Source organism: Colias croceus, chromosome 3 (genome assembly GCF_905220415.1).
Source record: "Colias croceus chromosome 3, ilColCroc2.1".
In the NCBI taxonomy this organism is placed as follows: Eukaryota; Metazoa; Arthropoda; class Insecta; order Lepidoptera; family Pieridae; genus Colias; species Colias croceus.
Window position 1 is genome coordinate 7,670,354 of NC_059539.1, and position 20,702 is coordinate 7,691,055.

Sequence of the window (20,702 nt, forward strand, 5' to 3'; positions counted from 1 at the left end):
AATGCTAAAATATTTTATTGAGTTTCAGCAATAATATATTTAAAATAATTTTAATGTTAAATAAGGCCTTTGCTCGGTAATGCAAATACAATTAGCTACTTTAATTTTTCGACACAAGCAAAAAGCGCGACTTGATATTTAATTGTTGCGACATCTATATTATGATAACAATAAATATATTATCTTTGGGTATGAGTAATTTGCTAGTTTTCTTCATCGTTTTCGACAGTATTTGCCTGAGATTTGGGAATTTCATCTACATTACAATCTATATCGGAAACAGGTTTTAATTCAATATTTGGACTAGTATCGTCTGCTTCAGTCTCTATTTTGATTTTTAATTCTTCTGCACCAGCAGAATCAATTTTATCAATATCCGTATTGACGGGATTTATTTCGGCCTCTGGTGCCTCAGGTACATTATTAATTTCTAAATTTGGTACTTGTATTGATATTACTTCACTATCACATTCCTTTGCAACCTCTGGCAATTTGTTTTCCTCTAGAGGCTTAAAAATTTCTTGAAGTGAGGAAACTTTCTTTTCGGATGGTATTATTCTATTTAAATATACCAAAATATCCGATAATGAAACAATACCTACAAGTTTACCATCCTTATTTACCAACAACAGTCGATGACTTTCAGTCCTTACAATAACTTCTAAGGCCTCATATAACGTAATACTGGAGAGACATTTTTGTAATTTCTCTTCCCAATCCTTTTTCTTCGTGCGCACTTCGCCCAGGGGTAATGACAAGTTAGAATACAATTTTTCACTAACTAGATTCAAAACTTCATATTTAGCGTATACATCTACAAGAATACCGTTTTCATCTAGCACTGGTAGAGCAGATACATTATTATCTAATAAAAGCTGAAAAGCATCTTTTACAGATGTAGTGTCTGACACTGAAATTATTTCATCATAAGTTCCAATATTTAAATCCATAATTTTCTTATGGAAAAACGTTAACTCGGGAAATTCATTTAGATACACAAAAAGAAATCGTAATATCCTCTTGTGAGATAAAATGTATAATACATCTCCAGAAGTAGGATCAATCATTAGCAGACGATGTACTCGATGTTTTATAAGTAAATTTATAGCTTCATGTAAGGATTGGTCTGGGCCAATGCTACATAAAGGCTTCCGTGTAGCACGTAAAAGCTTCCTCCAAGTGTGTAGCGTGTGAGTTTCCAACTCATCCATAGATATTTTTTCCTTATCAAGATGTAATAAAATTCTGATAAAATCGGTTACTGTTATCATACCTACGAGTAGTTTTTTATTCGCATCCCATAAAGGTGCCGATCTTATACCGTGGGAGACGAGAGTTGGAAATGTTTTTCTTACTAAAAACTGAGTATCAAATATAATAACTTTTGCCGATTTTGGCAGTATTTCATAACATCGGTGGTACTTAAAAAAATTTAACAACAACCTAGTTTTGTCTCTACCTCCTATTGATATTTGAACTATAGACAAATATGGGTCGTATTTGGGAAGTCCACGAATTTCTCTGAATAATTGTTTTGCTTGTATTGGATCTAAAGAAGCATACGAATTTTTATGATAAGTTGGTGACGTGGTATCTAAAGAGGATCGTCGTATTTGCTTTGTTGCTTTCTTTTTAGTTGATTCAACAGGAGGCTGATCACTTGTGGAGGGTTTACTTCGAAATATGTCCATAACTCTTGTAATAGGACTATATTTTCGTGACGACACACCCGTAACTGTATAATAGTATTTTTTATGAGACTCTTTGGACTCTGCGGCATTATTTTCATCTTTTGTGGTTTCAGGAGATTCTGCTGGTTTAGGTGCTTTAATATTTTGCATTAGAGTTTGATGCTTTTTTGAATCACTTTTTCTTCTAATTCGAAAAATATCGAAAATTGAACTTCTTGGACTAGTTGATGTACCGTGAAAGGTTTCGTATTCTTTTTTTCCGCTCGTATCTCTTTCAGCACTAGAAGGTCTGGAGGTTTCTGCAGCTTTGTCTTTAAATATTGATCTTACATGAGGTCGTTGTGATTCAGCGCCTCGGGTACCAAAATGAACAGTGTGGACATTACTTTCAGGTAATCGGCTAGTGCTTGGTACTTGATCATCTGTAGCTGAAAGCTTAGTGACAACAAATTTTTTTCGTTCACCCACTACAGTTTGACTTTCTTTTTGTGTTTCAGAATGTGTTTTTTTCTTTTTGTGTTTCTGTTTAGATTTTCCATGTCTAGCTGGTGATTCAGCAGACGCTGATTCATTTTCTAAGATAGGATCCATAGTATAATTTTAAGTTATTTAATTTGCTGCTAATTTTCTTATACACCATAATACTGGAGACGAATTGCCAATACCTGCAAAAAACGAAAATACAATAAATACTAGTTTATACAAATTTATATTTCAAGACTATTAGTAGAACTAAATAAATGATGTTACTAATTTGATTGAGTGATTTGGTGGCTTTTAGTGACAATGACTGAATTATATTTCAAAATTTTAAGTATAAAGTGTATAAATTAATAAATCAACAATAATAAAAAATAAGGTTTATTACTGTATTTAACGATATTTAATATTTCGAGTTTCCTGTACGATTATTTTAGGACATAATCTACCCTTAAAGTTTTCTTTACTGTATTAAATTATTAATTAATGAACATATGAACAATTGAATGTCGTTGCTTAGCAACAGGTCAAGTGTAATGCAGCAATTTACTGCACCATTTTAATATGCTCAAATTTCAAATTGATCAGAAAAATTGCAATCTACCTGTAATTTGCTTATCTTGTTCAATAGCATTTTAAATGTATAAACATTAGCTTTGATATAATAGGTACAAGGAAAACGAAAAAGCAAGTCAATAATCAATACTAGATAGGAAGTCGGTGAGCCTAAATACATTGTTACGTAAAACCATTGCCTACCTGATTTGTGTTGGCATTTCATCTTCATAACTACTATAACAATATTATGCAATGTCAAAACAAGTCACTAAAGGGTATTTATTGAAGAATAACTTATGAATAAACAATTTTACAGAGCATCGCGTGATATGGATGCCGGATTCGTGAATGGTCCGCCATGTTGTTATTTTGTGGGTGGGGTGCAGTGACATCTATCGACGGGTGCGGGAATCTGGGAAAAGGTGGACGGGCAATGGGCATGAATGCGATGGAATACTTGAGGATATAGAGTACTTTCACAAATCGCAAGATGTCATTAAAGAAAAAAAATCCATATAAAATACATAATTTAATAATATTTTTAGAACTATGTAGGTAGGTACCTAATTATCTCGCAAAGATCAATGTTTTGTAATGTTATTAACTTAAGGACATACATGTATGCTATATTACTTGTATTTATATAATTATCTATAATTCAAATATTAGCTTATTTTTTTGTTAGGAATTTTTTTCCACAGTTATCATCACGCTAAAAGTCTAAAACCAATAAGAGCGGAGCAATGCGGGTAAAATCGCGAGGCACAGGTTGTTAAATATTTAAATATATAAAAATTTTTACTTATGTAAAAATACTTGTTTTAAATATTAAATAACACATAAATCATTCATTTATTTTCATCTTTTTCTAAATTTGTAAAATTAATTTTAAAAACGCATTACGATTTATGATAAAAATATATTAAAATATATTATTATAACATCAAAATTTATTTTCGTTTATTATTAGAAAAATTGCTAGAAATTACCGCGCATGCGTATCAACTTATGACGTATAATAACGTCATATTTATGACGACATAGCTTTTCCGTCGCGGGGTATATAATGACGTAATAGTTTGCGAGGAGAGAGGTAAAGATCAATACTTTCCCGGTGTTAATAATATTCGTGTAATAAAGTAACGCTCGATTAAAGGAGCTCGGGAGTAGAAACGGCCTTTGAATATATACGGGTCGATAGCTCACGTGCACTATTTTATATACATAGGTCAGGGGTTCATTAAAGAGTTAATAAGTTGTGACATTCTGATAAGAGAGGGGCGATTAGCTGACCCGTAGTGAGCTTCACTTGTGATGTTTAAATGCATAATCGTGGTATATAACAACACCTGTTGTCTCAGATTGTACATATTCAATTCGATTGTGATCATTGTTTCAAAACATTCTCAATGTGAACAATAAAAACTTTAATTACTCATTAGAGCCAGCGCGCACGAGCAACTTTGTCTCCGCTACTATTTTGTCTCTCCCATCAATTTGTATGGGGAGTTGCGTCGCTACTCGCTACGTGCGCGCACTTTCATACTAGCCCAGGGTGGGAGAGACAAAATAGTTGCGGAGACAAAGTTGCTCGTGCGCACTGGTTCTTAGATTATTTATTAATTTAACACATAATACCTATGTACCTATTAAGTCTATCGTTTCTAAGTAATTTAAAAGAAAACCACGTTTGTTTACCTAATCATTTAGTCAAATCCACTAGCTATAAAGAATATCAATACAGGTACCTACTTAATATTACATTAATTGTCTATCTAATTATCAGATTATAATAAAATAAATATTTCAAGTACAATTTTCAAGTCATAAATCATACAAACAAACATTCCGTTATCTTATACCTAAAAGCGTTACAAAATAGCTCCTGATTATTTCGCTGTTTCATATTTTTAGACGACGTCCAGTAATCCTTAAATACACAGTTTTGCTCACTGTATAATCTTTGCGCACTCAAAAGTAATTCCGAGCGTTTTACGTTCAAGTATCACTTACACGATAAGATAAAAAAGATTTTTTTCGACGACCTATCAAGATCATTACCTACCTGATTTTTGAGATAGTGAAAAAAAACTGTACATTTAGCATATATATAATTCTGAATAAAAGTAACTAGAGTATCAATCAGCTACAAATACTAATCAATTAGGTATCATTTAAATATTCAAAATATATTTTACAATACTTCTTATTGGAAAAGTCTATGATAATACAAATCTATCAACCAGCTATTAATTAATTATCATAGGTAGGTAGTAGGTACGTATCTTTCTTTGCAATCACCTCATTATGTTTTTTAAATTTTTAATAGGTATGTACATAACCTATGAACAATGAGCATATTATTTTCTTTAAATACGTATGTATACTTATGAAAATATATAGATAGGTATTTATGTCCTTTAGATCTATCAATTAATAATAATAATAGGCATGTTTATGTAAAATATTAATATTAGACACCTGAAAAGGCATTGTTAATTGTTATTAACTAAACTGTATCAATTTAAGCACACCTACACGATAATAATTTAAATTTTCACTTAAGATGCCCAACTAACTAATAATCGAAGAACAAATACGCTACCAACATTGGCCTCAATACTTCTGTTTTTAATTGAACTCGTTATAAATACGGAATGTTGAGGTCGATTGGTGTAAATCTCATAGTTAATGCATCGTAAAAAATAAAACAAATTAGGTTGTTTTTTTGGTATTAAGTTGAAATAAGGCGCAAAAATAAATATTTTCAATCAAAGAAATTACAGTGTATTTGGGACATAATAAGGTAAGTTTTCACCAAATTTCGTAGAAAAAAATTTTTTTTGAAAAAGATATAGATACCTACTTAAATAAAAAACCAAAAATTTTTTGAATTTTTCACCAAAATTTTGAGGTTATGTGAAAAAATTACGAATAAAAAAGTTGTAGAACTTTTTATTACCTACAACTTTGCCATTGAACTTTTTTCCATAGGACTTGTAGATTTGTCGGAAATCAAGAGAAACCATTTTTTAGCCTTAGAAGCTACCCCCTCCCACTTCCCTAACTCGGATTGTCTGTAATTTATTTTTCCTTTAATTTTTATCACATTCCCCTCCTTTTCTAATGGGTTTCATCCTACTGCTATTTTTTTTTTTTGTTTCAAAAATTATCGACCCTGGTCTTTGAGCGCAAAAGAATATTTTCAGAATATTTTTATTTTCCTAAAATTTACATTAATCATTAAAAATATTAAAAAAAAATGTATCAGTAGTTATTATTCGTTACTACATATCACTATAAAACTTTCTGAAAACTATAAAAACTCAAACTATTGTTCGGTTCATATTCTTTTACTAAGTAATTTTAAGGTCATCTATTTTTAAAAACAATTTAGGTTGGCAATACCTTTATAGAAGTTATATATTATATTATACACTATACTTTTTATTATTGTTGATTTCATACAATACACAAAATTATAATAACAGAACAAGTTTGCATGCTTATTAAAAAAAATGTTAAATGTACAACTTTATGGTAACTAAACACTTAGGTACCTACACAAAAAAATTACAATATGGCTCAAACTGTAAAAAGAAAACTACATAGAACACTACATAACACCTACGTCATGAAAATAATTACGATCATTAGACAAAATTATTGTAACATGTTGTTATTCGACACTGATAAAAAAGAATTACAAAACCAGATAGCTCGACACATAACCTCAAAATGGCATGATGTAGATTATGTAAAGTATTAAAATCAACTTACTATAAAGACCATTTCGTTGAACCCCTTTCGCACAGACTATTTGTGAACAATACACACACACGGTTACAATGTGCATCATGCACCCGTCAACCTAGCGTTTAGAGTAGCATGCGTTGAGTCAGCAATTAAAAGTTACACTATCTCGTTTCACTGTGCGTTCGCGTGTTTATTAAATCGCTTGAACACTATGAAAAAATACACTGGATCGTTAATAAAGGCGGCCATGTTCAATTAGCACAATTTACAATAACACAATATTCAGACATATGAGCTGACGGCATTCAAAGATGCTAGTCGCGTTCACGTTATTATACAAGCGCGGGGCGCAGATGCCGCTGCGTTCGCGCTTCAATAATACGACTCCGCATACACACACACATGCCGACCTATTCCAACGCGTACAAACTTTGCCGGTGTGTTCACACATGTGACGCGGACCGCGGCCAACTTCTAAACAACAAACTGAATACTGATAAATATGACTGTTATCACTATGGCATTATCATAAAAATAATGCCAATGTTTTGCAATTATTATTACATTTGCATATTTCACTGTCCAAAACACTAATTTCTAATTTATTCAGGTGCAGGTATTAATTTCATTTAGGTATATTATGATCAAATATTTTTACTTAGGTATTATTAGATAAAGGAAATAAATAAGTTGAAAATGTTCAAACAACATAAGCAACAATAGGTACCTAATTCGAAAATAAATGAAAAAATGCTGAAACGTAGGTATTTTAATTTTTATCAACTACGTATGTACATTCGGACATTTTATTTAAAACTAGCTGCTCCGCGCGGTAGGTATCACCCCCGTGGCTCCACCCCTGTTGGTCGTAGCATGATGATATGTATTATATAGTCTATAACCTTCCTCGATAAATGGGCTATCTAACACCGAAAGAATTTTTCAAATCGGACCAGTAGTTCCCGAGATTAGCGCGTTCAAACAAACTCTTCAGCTTTATAGAAAGTAATGTAATGTCTTGGTAGAAAAGTCAATGACTATTATACTAGTAGACGCGGCATACGCCAACATCATTGCACTAAAAAACAGCGTAATTAATACATACCTACTTACTAACGCATTATCACCAATACAGTTGTTCTCTCTTTCACTCTCACGCACGAGACATAATACATGTCTCACTCATGTACTTCGTAATAACAACTGCCGATTAAAATACAAAAAGAACGTCCAGCCACGACGCTGAATGGTGCGTGACTAAGTGAAACTCGGGCACTTACCTGAGTTTTTTCTTGCCAAAATAGAGAGCGGGTAACGTATCTAGCTCTTTTATATATCATAGAGAAAAGTAATGTCTTGGTATTTCGCTCGGGAAAGGGTCCCAAAAACATCCCACCTATTTATTTGAACGGAACGAAACTAGCAATTGTAGAAAATTTTAAATATTTAGGTCACTTTGTCACCAGTACTCTAAGCGACGAAGTTGACATAGAGAGAGAAAGGCGAGGTTTAGCTGTACGATCTAATATGATTATAAGAAGATTTAAGCAGTGCAGTAGAAATGTTAAAAAGCTTCTTTTTACCTCGTATTGTCAGTCTTGTTATACGAGCAACCTCTGGGTTAATTATATCTACGCGTAGGACCATGAACATTCTAAGAGTTCAATATAACAATGCTTTTAGGATGTTTATGGGCCTGCCGCGTTACTGTAGTGCTTCCTTAATGTTTGCATTATATAGAGTAAATGACTTTTATGCAATTATGAGAAAAAAGATTTTTTCTATTAGAGACCGTATACGTAAAAATTCAAATATTGTGTTAAAGGTGTTAAATTATTCGGATAATATCATTAGTAAGCATTGGATATGTAAATTAAGCTGTAGTAATAAACGTATGTAGGTAATAGGTAATTGTAATACTAACACTATAGTACGGGAGCTAGCAACGTTTAAAAAAAAGTCATTTTAGTATAGTTGGGTTTTTGATATACTGTTTCTCTTGCTATTTCGGTTAGAGTCCGGGCTGTCTGGCTGGCCGTTGTGGTTGCGTTTATTAGTGCGCATCTTATCTGCACAGGAAAATATCCCTAATTTAAAGTCATTTTTTAACGCGTAATTTTTAATCTTTTGCCTTTAGATAGATCCATCAGACATAATTTTTTTATTGCAAGACGTTTTTTTCGTTGTAAAATAGGTGCCATACGCAATTTTTATTTCAAAATAACTAAAATGTCATCGAAATAAGTGAAATTACATCAACATGAGTCCGCTTAAAAGGTAAGTAATAACTTTATTATTTATATTATATTATCCTTTTTTAATACTTATATTGAATAATTAGTAAACTAATATTTTTAATAGATGGTTTCATATTTATTACACTTTTGGGTATAAATATGAATTTGATGATATTTGTATTTTCTAGTGTTTGATTTTACGCGAGTATTATACATTTTGAAATTAAAGACTTGGGAAAATAATACAATGAATAAATCGCGTTTAAAATCCGTTAAAAAGTCTTTAATTTCTTGATGATATTTGGTTTTTATCAAGTTTACATTAACGTCCTATTTGAGGTTCGTTGGGAAAAAGGAGGCGATATGGTAGATTGTTGCAAAAAAACTGTAAATAGTAAAATGAATATTATATATAGTATAAGTAACACAGTGATTACTTATCCTTCACTGGGACTCATGTTGATGGAATTTCACTTATTTCGATGATATTTTAATTATTTTGAAATAAAAATTGCGTCTGGCACCTATTTAACAACGAAAAACACGTCTTGCAATAAAAAATGTATGTCTAATGGATCTATCTAAAGGCAAACGATTAAAAATTACGCGTTAAAAAATGACTTTAAATTAAGGATATTTTCCTGTGCAGATAAGATGCGCACTAATAAACGCAACCACTGCGGCCAGCCAGACAGCCCGGACTGTAACCGAAATAGCAAGAGGAACAGCATATCAAAGAACCAACTATACTAAAATGCTCACTTGTCAACGTTGCTACCTCCTAGAATACTAGGATAAGATTTTACTAACACTTCATAACTTCATAAAGTGTCATTTAATTCAGGCCACATAGCCCATAGACTATGTGGCCTGAATTAAATGAATTTTATTTATTATTTATTTATTTATAATTAGTATAGATTCCACATGCGACTGACTACTTTAGCTCATATGACGTATAAAATAACGCTAAATAAAAGTTAAACCAAACAAAATTGACGTAGGTAAAAAAGGCTTTGTTAAATCAAGTTAATCATTGTAAATCATTTTTTCACAATATTTTCACTTCATAAAATACTAGCGGTCCGCCCCGGCTTCACCCGTGGTACATATTTCGCAATAAAAGGCCTATGTTCTTTCTCAGGGTCTAAAGATTGTACTGTGCCAAATTTCATCAAAATCGGTCCAACTATTGGAATATACCTACTATGCGTGAAAACCATATATACATATATACATACATACATACATACTTACAAACCATTCCTCTTTATAATATTAGTTATATTTAAAGGTCAGGAAACTGTACAAAATAAAAATAGATATATCCAAATTCCAATAGATATAGAATAAAATTGCATTTTACATGAAAAACACCAAGCATATTTTATTAGTTTGCCAATTGCCATCCAATGTCATTCTATGCATATTAAATTATTTTTTGCGCATAGGTAGGTATATTACTTAGGTATATTCAAGATTTATCTTAAAAGTAGAATAAGTAGATAAGCCCGACATTGGTGTCCCTGATGAAATCAGATCGCTATAGAAGCAATTAATTCTATTTAACTAAGATTAAAGACCATGATAAAAATAATATTTTGCAAAATTTTCGAGAATTTAGTCAAAGAAAAACTTAACAGTTCTTAAATTAAAGCTTTACTGCTATTTTACTGGTTTTCCTGCCTATTATTATTTTTTTCGACAAAAATCTGAAGCCAGTGAATAAAATAATGTAACACTCATTTTGCAATGAAACGAGAACAAAGAAAAACGTAAAGCTGTGTCATACAAAGATACAACAAAAAAGCTTGAACGAAACTTAAAGTACCTATCATAGTATCCGCTGAAGGCGATAAAAAAAAGTTTTATTGAGATCTAATTTAAATTAAGGTTATACTTATAATTCGAATAATTTTTCAATTTAACATTTTATACGACGTGTGGCACTCGGGGACTGCCGCGGTAAAGCTAATGCATGCTATGCCTTCAAGCCACACCTCCGCCCGTCGAAGTGGAGAGCGTGAGGTTTTTTCGTTACGGAATTTCTTGATTCGGTCCCCGCGTCCAAGGCCCGCGATAGAAGCTATGCAATAGCTTAAAAATTGATACAGACACACATACCTATGTACCTACCTACAACTTACAAGTAAACCTCGTCATTGGAGGGCCTCGCATTGTGTTAGATAATTCAACTTTTAATTCTAATTAAAACCTCACGTTCTGTGTTGTTTGACATGACACTTTCTATTATCTTTTCGTTTTCATTTAAAATCATGTAGGTATGTGAGTATAATGTGTGTGTACAAATGGATAAAATTCCTCATAATAGTCTTAAATGATTTAATTAAAGACAAAGTTCTTACGTTCGTATTTGTGATTACAAATTAAGATTATATCATATATACATATACCTATTATTTTAAGCATTTAGATGTTTTTCAATATTTTGTCTTTTTATTTCTCAATGATACCTAATATTTAAAAAACTGAATTTTATTAGATCCAATGATCAAATCCAATCCAATTATACAGCAATGGAGTATATAGTTCAGGATCCATCGACCATTTTTGCAAGTGACTACTATCAAGCTAATTTTCCGTGAGTAGCTTTATTTTGATGAGACGCCCAATAATTTCGTGAACGAAACTCTCGATTGTGGTAGCTAACAGAGGTAACAAGGATACATTTTTTTGATTTGATGGTTCTCAAATATTCTCAGATCTAGTCACTTGCAAAAATGGGCGATGGATCCTGAACTAATATAACCTTCTTTCAGAATATTAACATGATTTAGAAATTTCGCAAACTCTGAAATCTTCGATTATCGTCGTCTAAATAAAATATCTCGCCGGATTATTTCAACAATTGTCAGCTAAAACAAAATCAACAATGTTAATTAATGTATCCGAATAGAATATAAATAATTCATCATACATATTTAAAATAATAATATATACCTACTACCTACCTACCTATTTGAATATTTATCTCATGATTAGAATGGACGCAGAATATCTAAACATTTATTTCTCGTCGCATCTATGACTACAAAATCGACGATGAATCAGCCGTAAGCATAAAGAAAAACAAAAAGCATAACTCAGTTTTGTTATTTGCATTGTGCTGCAGAGAAAATTGCTAAGTATTACACAAGTAAAAGGGAAAGGGATAAAACACTTGCCGGTGGAGACCCTTGACGGATGAACAGGTCTTTTGTCGGTGAGTGGACGGCGACGGCATCGATTATAAGTAAAATTAGAATAACTGGACGTTTGCCCGAAGAGCGGGCAACAAATAGTACTAGGGCATGCGACCAATCGTACCAGCCGCAAATATATGCACCGTGCTGAATGCGGACACACCGCGGAAGATATCGCACTAACATTAACCGCATTTAAAGTTAATAATAGAGAAAAAATCTAATCTAAAATAGAAAAAAATCAAATTGAGATTAAAGCTACTCTTTCTTTTTTAAAACATGATCTTGACATTGAATATAGCGGACCAAACATCACCGTTCTACTTTGAATAAAAGGATAGTGCTGGTCTGAGAGAGATCACTTAATACTAACTTTGATCGTTATCATGTAGTGTAAAAATACAATTAGGCCACACCTGTATATAAGAGCACTATGTTAAAATCGCTCTATAGATATCCGCGTGACGAGGACACAATCAATGCGGAAACGAGTCTGGCGAATGGGAGCGAGATGCGTTAGACGCCCGAGCCGCCGTCACCGCTGCATTTGTCTTTCGATGCACACGTAATTGCATCGAAATTAGTGCATATAGTTAATCGAGTGAACGTAACGAGACAGTCTAGGATTAAACTAGAGTTTATAACTATCATGAAGAGTATTTTCATGATAACGATGCATTGTGCAGAGTGTACAATGTATGTACATCCTATAAACTGGTATAAAGAGTAGGGAATAAGAATTCTAAGTACCAGTAGTCGTATAACTTGAAAATTAGTCTTAATCTTAATTACCAAGTTGTGGTAATCAAATCATAATATGATGGTTTATTTTATATATATAAAATCATGTCATTTTAGCAATGTATTGGAACGTACTTAAATAAGGATAACTATACTACCTAGTAACGGTAAACTTGGAAGACTTTTGGGGTTCCTAAACACATAGACTGACAAGAACATAACACACGATTTAGAATAATGTCAATTTTATAAGTTTCATTCAAAAAAACGTAATTGATAAATGATAGAGCTCTGCTCAAGATTATCGTTAATTTAAACTTATTGTGGTGATGATTTTTTTTTAATAGTTCCGATTATTATATATTAGTTGTATTTATGTTCTTTCTTAAATAAAAAATAATTTCAAATTTAAATAATATAAAAATTATTTATTCCAAATTCAGAGTAGCTTAATAAAAACAGCCGAAATTATGAAGTCAAATGAAACAAATCCACAGAACGAAAGCTATGTATATTTTATCATCCACTGATAAGAAATAAGTACATAATCGAAAATAAAGTAGGGGGAGTCCGGGAGACTTGCCCAGGTGGGAGAGTTGAACCACTTTGAATAACTTTTTAAATTAGGCGCCAAATTAAGCCGAGTGGCAAAAAAATGAACGCGCATAACCCACCAATCACAAGCAACTCGCAATTTTGAGTTATAACAGACGCGATCGAACGTGAGTTACGAAAAAGTGTTTTCATCGTCGCGGAGTGATTTTTTTTGGATTTGTTATTTTAATTGCTATGCGCGCATTTATGAAGGTATGTATCAAACACCTACATTATTGCATTACTAGATTTTCATATTTTATCGTATGTTCAGTGTTGTTCCCCAGTTGATAGTGGATTTGTTGGAAAAAATCATGATAATATGGCCTCGAGTTAGGTGTGGGAGAGTTGAACCAGTTTGCAGTCGGGAGACTTGAACAGTGGTTCAACTCTCCCTTTGCAGTTTGTATAGGTACTATTTAAGTTAGTTTTTGTTTTTTGTTTCAGAAAGAAAAAGCCTAAGGAAGGTAGTCGTTGCAGGAAACCGTTTACTAAGTCTGAGATTGAAAGTGCAGTCAGAGAAATAAAGAGTGGCAAATCTATTCGTCAAATTATCAAGTATGGGACGGTATTTACGGTATTACCTGTTAGATGAACAAAACTTAACACCTTTGCAAGACAAATTCTCCCAGATTTTTAGTGTAAATGAAGAGAAATTGCTCGTTCGTTACTTATTGATCTGCAGTAAAATTCACTATGGTTTAACCAGAAAACAGGCAACGCAACTAGCTTGCAACTAAGCCAAATTCCTCCAAAGTGAAAGGAACACCCAAGAAGCAAATATTGAAGAAAGAAGATATCAGAAGTATGAGAGTGAAACAGAATCAGAAGAAGAAATCTTTAATTACGAAGAAAGTTCTATTGACGAAGATTGGGAAGAAAATAGGGATGAGTCTTGGTTTTGCTTTGTTTGTCAGTCTGAAGAGATATTGGATATGCGTCTTTGTGTTTCTTGTTGTAGGTACGTCCATGAGATATGTGTCGGCCTCACAAAAAATGACGTAGAAGAGTTTATTTGTCACGATTGCACTAAAATGTAACGAGTAACAAATTGTTCCACTTATTAAACCTATTGTGATTTTGCATGTGCCACATTTAATCTTTGAGACTGATAGATATTCTTAGCTAATAGTAAAAAATATACCGGCCGAATTGATAACATCCTCCTTTTTTTGAAGTCGGTTAAAAAATGTATTTAAATTAGTTTTGTAGATTTATATAGCAGAAGATACCTCAAAACGAGTATTTAATTTATAAAAAGAAGCGAATGTTATGTTAAGGATTTGCTCTGAAAACATTTGGTTAATTATTTTTAGTAAATTAGTAAATTGCTTAGAAGGTGATTATTGTGGTGATTATGAATATTCTAGTTATTGTTAAATGTGTCTAAATAATACATAACTAATGTATAATATGCTTTATTTGCTACATTTCCCCTCTCTAAAAAGGTATGGGCAAGTGTCCCGCACCTTATGGTCAAGTGTCCCGACGTTTGGGGAGACTTGAATCAAAACTCATTTTTAATTTCAACTTAGTTTACTATCTTCTTCTTGCAATTTTTATTTTCAAAATAGTATAAAATCTTAGCCAGATAATAAGGCTTCCATATGGTGTAGATCTTAAAGCTCTTAAGGTCACTGATCAGATTTTATAGAGTTTTTAGTAAAAAGCGGTTCATGTCTCCCGGACTCCCCCTACGTATATACGTATTTGATAAAAGCGTAATTGAAATGTTCATGTATAAATAAAAGAAATATTTTTATTTCGTTATAACTACATGTAGAGTAAATTGATTTAGTTTCTTATGAAAATCTTCTCGTGTTTGTGAAAATGAGAACCGATATGAAAAAAATATAAAATTTTACATGTAAAAATCATTCTTATCTCTATTAATGACTTAATCAGTAAAAAATCGAAAAGCTTTAAGTTAAACAAAAAATATTTTTATGTTTTACTCTTTAATAACTTCATTTTTATAATAATCTTTTATAATAACTAGGTAAGGTACGGTACCTTATGGAACTTATTCGTGGACAGCTTTAAGCTCTTTTATATTAACACGCAAATAATATCTGTTCTACCGCTATTTTAGCTCATAAACACAGCCACTGTAAGTAAATGAGGCTAGATTCTTAAATTAATAGTAAACTTTACATAATCAATTTAAAAATTACTACTCTACAGTTTTTTAACATCTGTGGGGACTATGTAAACCCAATAAATTAAAAATAGAATCCATATACTTCTTGGAGGTATTTAATGTTAAGAAATAAAAACACATAGAAAATTTCTTGTGCAATTTATTATTTGTGAAACATAAGTTAAATCCAGAAATTTCAGAATGGAAACACGTGCTTTTGTAAAGTTGCGCTGTGCTCGTGTCGAGCGCTCCGAGTTCCGACGCGGACGCGGCGTGCAGCAAGGGCGTCGCTATGGTGTTGGTAGCTTTGGCGCGGACTTACAAAGCTCCGTTCCTTACTAGCGATGCCGTTAGCGCAGGCTCGGGCGGGCGGCAGGCGGCGGGCGGGCCGTGGGAGGTACCGTTAGTGACGTCGCAGTTATGACGTCGCAGTCGTGACGTCAGGCGGCGCGATATAGCCACCAGCCTCGGCGGCGGCGGCCTCAGTATCGCACCGCCCGTCCGACAGCGCGTACTTCCGCGCGTTCCCTTGTTACTTCGACTACCGCAAACTGTGAGTGAGTGCGCGTGCAGTGAGTGCTATGTGCTCGGCCGCATGAGGATCCTGTTGAGCGAACTAGGACTATCTGGCGCGTGCCTCGGTTTGACCCTGGAGCCGCGCGCCGCCTCTGAGGACTCCGACAAACCAGCGCCAGGTCAGCGCCCGCACGACGATTCGCCTCCCTCTACTTCTGTGTTTATTTTCGCTTTCGTTGTGTAGAACCTCTGGGTGTTGTAGACTCTGTGTGGAACTGTTGTGACGATGGCCATCGGCTAGAATGCGAGGTGCGTTGCTGACGCCCTCCAGCCAATTTTGCGGCCTTAGACAATTTCTTTTCACACGTATGTACTTTATTTTTTATTTTATAATTTTTTTATTAATTTTAATTTATTTAATTTTACCCTTTCCTCAATTAATGAAAAAAATCTTCTGTTGCAATTTTCATGAACTTTATCGTTAAGTTACTTTTAAGTTATTAAAATTATTATTACTCTTTTACGTAATTTTTATCGTTATACTTTCATTTTTCTGTCATAATATTATTATGTCCACATTATTACGAGATATATATACTAACATAACGAGATATATTTATTTATACATCCACCCATACCAACGTGGGAAGAAACAGAATGCAACACTTACCCAATGACCTATAATTAAATGTTACGAACATAAAAGGATAAAGCTCGATATTGAATATTAAAAATAAACATTCATCTTTTCCCGTTAATATTTTGTATAGTTTAATTTTAAAGACCTAAGGGCACGAGCTTTTTCACTGTCACCTTGCTGCAAGCTTTAGTCAATCCGTAGAAATTAAGAATATTATTTTTATTGGAACATCGTTCATTTTTGCTAATAATTTCATTAAATTCCAACATGAAATTCCGTTGAAACTTTCAACTTTTTTTAAACTAAAAAGTTTTGCTCAAAACACGTGTTTGGAAAAAAGTTTTTAGAGTTTGTTTACAAGTGCGACAAGTGTCGAATAGATTATTTAAAAAATAATTTGATACACGCTGTTTCATGTATGTATTGTATAATTAATTATTATTTATAATAGTTCTCTTCTTAGTTATAACCACAACGTAGGACTTAATCCAACAACCTTCATCACCTTTTTATTCTTTTAATACAAAAAAAATCGTACTCACTTATTAAGCTTGCCAGAAAAACAAGTAATTACTAATAATAACATAAAAATCTATAAACATGTGCAATAACTGCCATTATTATAAATAAAATGATAGAAAAGTGAAATATTAATCAAAACTTCGCCATAATAAATATAGAATCTAATAACATGTCAAATGATCGTGTTATATCACAGAGTATATTAAATAAATCATTAATGTGTAATGCAATTATACCACAAGACATGCTAATAAAATATTGCATAGTGTAGGTTAGTGCGGCAAAATTAATATCGTTTTTGTTGTGGAGCATTAGGTAACTATAATATAGGATGAGAGTGTCGCGATCGCCTCCGGTTTGGAGCCGATGGCCTCACCTAAACTGCCTTCCACTTGCCCAATCGGCTGTCGCAACCGGCAGACGTTGCACCTGCCGACGAGATGTGTCCGCAAATTGCCAATGATCACTGATCGCATAATACTGTATTGTAACACTACATTCAAAAACATACGTCTAAGCGCAGATCAAATATTGAACACCGAAGCGGCACTTTCACTTTTTATTTACACGTAATATCTAAATATTCTCCGGCAACGGGCATATAAAAACAAAAGTGGATCTATAAAAACTACAACGTTTCACTAGATTTAGATTTATCTACCCATTCACAGCGAAAAGATGTCCAAATATTTATTCAATATTTATAACTTAATTCTCTGTTTTCGCGTTCAAGCTTTTTATTCTGTAAATCATGCTAATGGTTCTATATTAACCGGCTGATAAGACGTGATATCAGAGTCCAGCTGGCGTGACGTCACGACGGAACACATTCGTTTCTCTCTGACGTCATATCTACGCCGCCCTGGGCATAAAAGCTCCCGACGCGGCCGAGGGCGCGATATCGCGAGAGCCTAGATAAGATAGAGCCTATTATTATTTATTCATTCCGATTGAAAATCATATATTTTATATGACGTCTCGTTCTTACTATTCACAAGAAGTTATTTCTAATGTACAAAGACAATATTTAAAAAGCCGGCATCACATTCTCTTGCTTGCCCGCTCTACCATATACATATATGCACTCTATTTTACGAGAAAAAGAAAATATACAATTTTAATTCACACGCGACTGTTAAGTAAACATCTAACTTTCATCTCATCAAATTATTGTTAAAATAACAAAACACATAGATTGTCCTAACGGATTTTAGCATCTACGTGTTAAGTCGTATCGGTACCCGTCGCCGGTGTCAATAAAATTGCCTACTGCATATTTTTAGCCATTCATTTTAACTGCTGAAACGTTTGAAGCGGAATTACGTCACAGCGTCTAAAAATACGTGGGTGGCTGTGCGGTGGTGGCAAGGGGGTTGGGAAGGAGTGCGGGCCCGCGGCCTCGGCCTCCATCGGCACCTGTGACGTCGCTCGCGTTACGTCACGCATCGACCCGCGCTCCGCTTCAAGGTCGCCCTTGTGTACCCTCGGCTATCGACTTCCTTCAACTTGTTACCTCATTAATTTCCTGAAAATTCCCCTTTGAGGAAGTGTTATTATCAAATTTGGAAAACCCTGTCTCTAATTGCACTAAAAGATATCTGAATTTATATCTTGTATATATTTCTATCTTCAAATCTATAATAGATTCAATAATATCTGTATTGATGATCTTTTATTTTTCCTTGCCCATGATATCATGTCTGAAATACTAAAAGAAATCTTAGACAAATTAAAACCGGAAAAATATCAATGATTCACTAGACAGAAATAAATTGGCATGGTCCATTAATTCGTAATTTAATAAACTTTACCTCAAAAATCAAAATATATCTAGGTAATAACCTGTCCTCAAAAGTTAGCTTTTACTTTCATTTATAAAATGTATCATCATGCACTTAACATATAGACAAGTAAATTTTTTATACGAACTTGACACAAAATAATAAAACAACTGTTAAGAATTTGTATCCTAGTGACCACACAGTAAATCTCGTAAATTAGTGGTAATTATGAGTAAATAAACTAAAAATTATGATAAGTATACATTTTTTAGTTCTCCTTTTTATGTTAATCCGCAAATTTGTTAAAAAATGTCTAAGCAGTGCGTTCATCTTGTTTGTTACGAACTAAGAATATCTGATTAAATCTAATGACTGATCGAACAAAGTTTGCGAAGTCGACACGTTTAAATTACAGCAATAAATTTAAATTTATTCAAAATAGTTACATAATCTTCTTAAATAGCCGCGGCGACTACCAGCGAGACAGACTTCAAGGTCGCAGATACAGCTTTACCTAATAAAAAAATTGTTAGATATCCAAAGCTTAAGATGGTCATTAAATATTTAGTGTCGTTGTGTCATGTAAACGATTTAAGATTTAGGTAATTAAAGTAATCCAGCGACGTAACTTGTAACGATTGATTATTATAACAATTAACAGTTGTTAATCACTGTTTTTATCTTCGCTCGTTAAGATGTTTTAATACAGTTTATATTATACCTTATCTGTAATTTATAGTGAGTATATTCAATGAAAACTTTAATATATTCTGCATTCACATGCGTTATATTTGCATTAAATTTAATAAACTTTAATAAACCGAAAATATATACGATATATAAAAATAATATATATATAAAACTGATAATAAACTTGAATAAATTTAATAAACTGAAAATACCTTTTACCGCATACCTACATAAAATTACTTTAATCAAACACTTAGTTTCTACTGCATATTTTTCATGAATGAAGCGAATTGAGTATGACAGTAGATGGATAAATTATAAAGTTAAAACTTAAATGTATCCGTTCAGACACATCGAATTTAAGTAATGGTTACAATTATAATGATACTTTTAATTACTTTTGATAATGCGGATGTTCCAATTCAAAAATTCAATTGTTTATATAATATTCTATGAATTTCATATTGACTGTGCTCTATAAAATCGTATTAAAGTCACAAAATCTTGTCTCAAATTATTATAGTTAAGTTTATAAATATAAGTATTTCATTACCTCGAAAAGGCCGCTAAATTAAAGTTGTAAAATATAAAAAATATTTATGTATAAATAAAAGACTATAATTTCCAGAAACGTTAACAATTATTTTATCAACAACATGTAATAAGTACCCAAAATATTTAATTACTTCATTTAATTGAAAATTGGAAGTTGTTTATGTAGGAGATTTTGTGGCGCCTTCGGTATTGAATATTAATAACATGACACCTAGTAGTACTAAACCAGTTATGTTTAAAAGCTGTTCAATTTTATTATAAATGTAGAACTACATTAAAAATATACCTACTTTGTATTAAATCAGAGAACCTGAATAAATATTTACAAATTTATGAGTAGTCTGACGCAAATAGTGACACAAAGCACGTGTATATTTCAATTCGCATAAAAAATATCCTAAATAGGCAATATTAAATGAAATAAAAATAGTATTTTATTGTTAGAGACGAGATAAAAATAAACTTACCGCAAACGGCAATATAGTGTACTTAGCACTACAGTATTTTGTGTTATTGGGTGGAATACGTCAACGGCGATGACGTCACACCGCACCACCCCCAGCCCACCGAGTTCAGATTCTCTACAGCTGACTGCTTG

At 32.7% G+C, this 20,702-nt stretch overlaps 2 protein-coding genes across 5 annotated transcripts in view; one reads left to right on the top strand and one right to left on the bottom strand.

Annotated features, from left to right (window-relative positions):
- On the bottom strand, positions 1-6,893 carry LOC123705865 (5'-AMP-activated protein kinase subunit gamma-like). Of its 2 annotated transcripts, none has more exons than XM_045654924.1 (2): positions 6,510-6,893; positions 1-2,356 (listed from the first exon to the last, which is right to left on the bottom strand). In XM_045654924.1, the coding sequence occupies exon 2, from the start codon at positions 2,280-2,282 to the stop codon at positions 204-206; it is 2,079 nt and encodes a 692-aa protein (XP_045510880.1). In that variant the 5' UTR covers positions 2,283-2,356; positions 6,510-6,893; the 3' UTR covers positions 1-203. The 2 variants fall into 2 exon arrangements, with proteins under 2 accessions (XP_045510880.1, XP_045510881.1); XM_045654925.1 differs by lacking the exon at positions 6,510-6,893 and adding an exon at positions 2,931-3,073.
- The window catches only part of LOC123705866 (probable nuclear hormone receptor HR38), a 27,558-nt gene continuing 12,290 nt past the window's right edge, over positions 5,435-20,702 (top strand). Inside the window, exon 1 of one of the 3 annotated variants that reach the window (XM_045654927.1) lies at positions 5,435-5,535. Coding sequence is in view for 2 of the 3 variants with exons in the window: in XM_045654928.1 (XP_045510884.1) it covers positions 15,996-16,095 (100 nt within the window). In the remaining variant the exon portion in view is untranslated. Of the gene's footprint in view, positions 5,536-15,905; positions 16,283-20,702 lie in introns of those variants that run through there. The other 2 variants (XM_045654926.1, XM_045654928.1) reach the window with 2 other exon arrangements.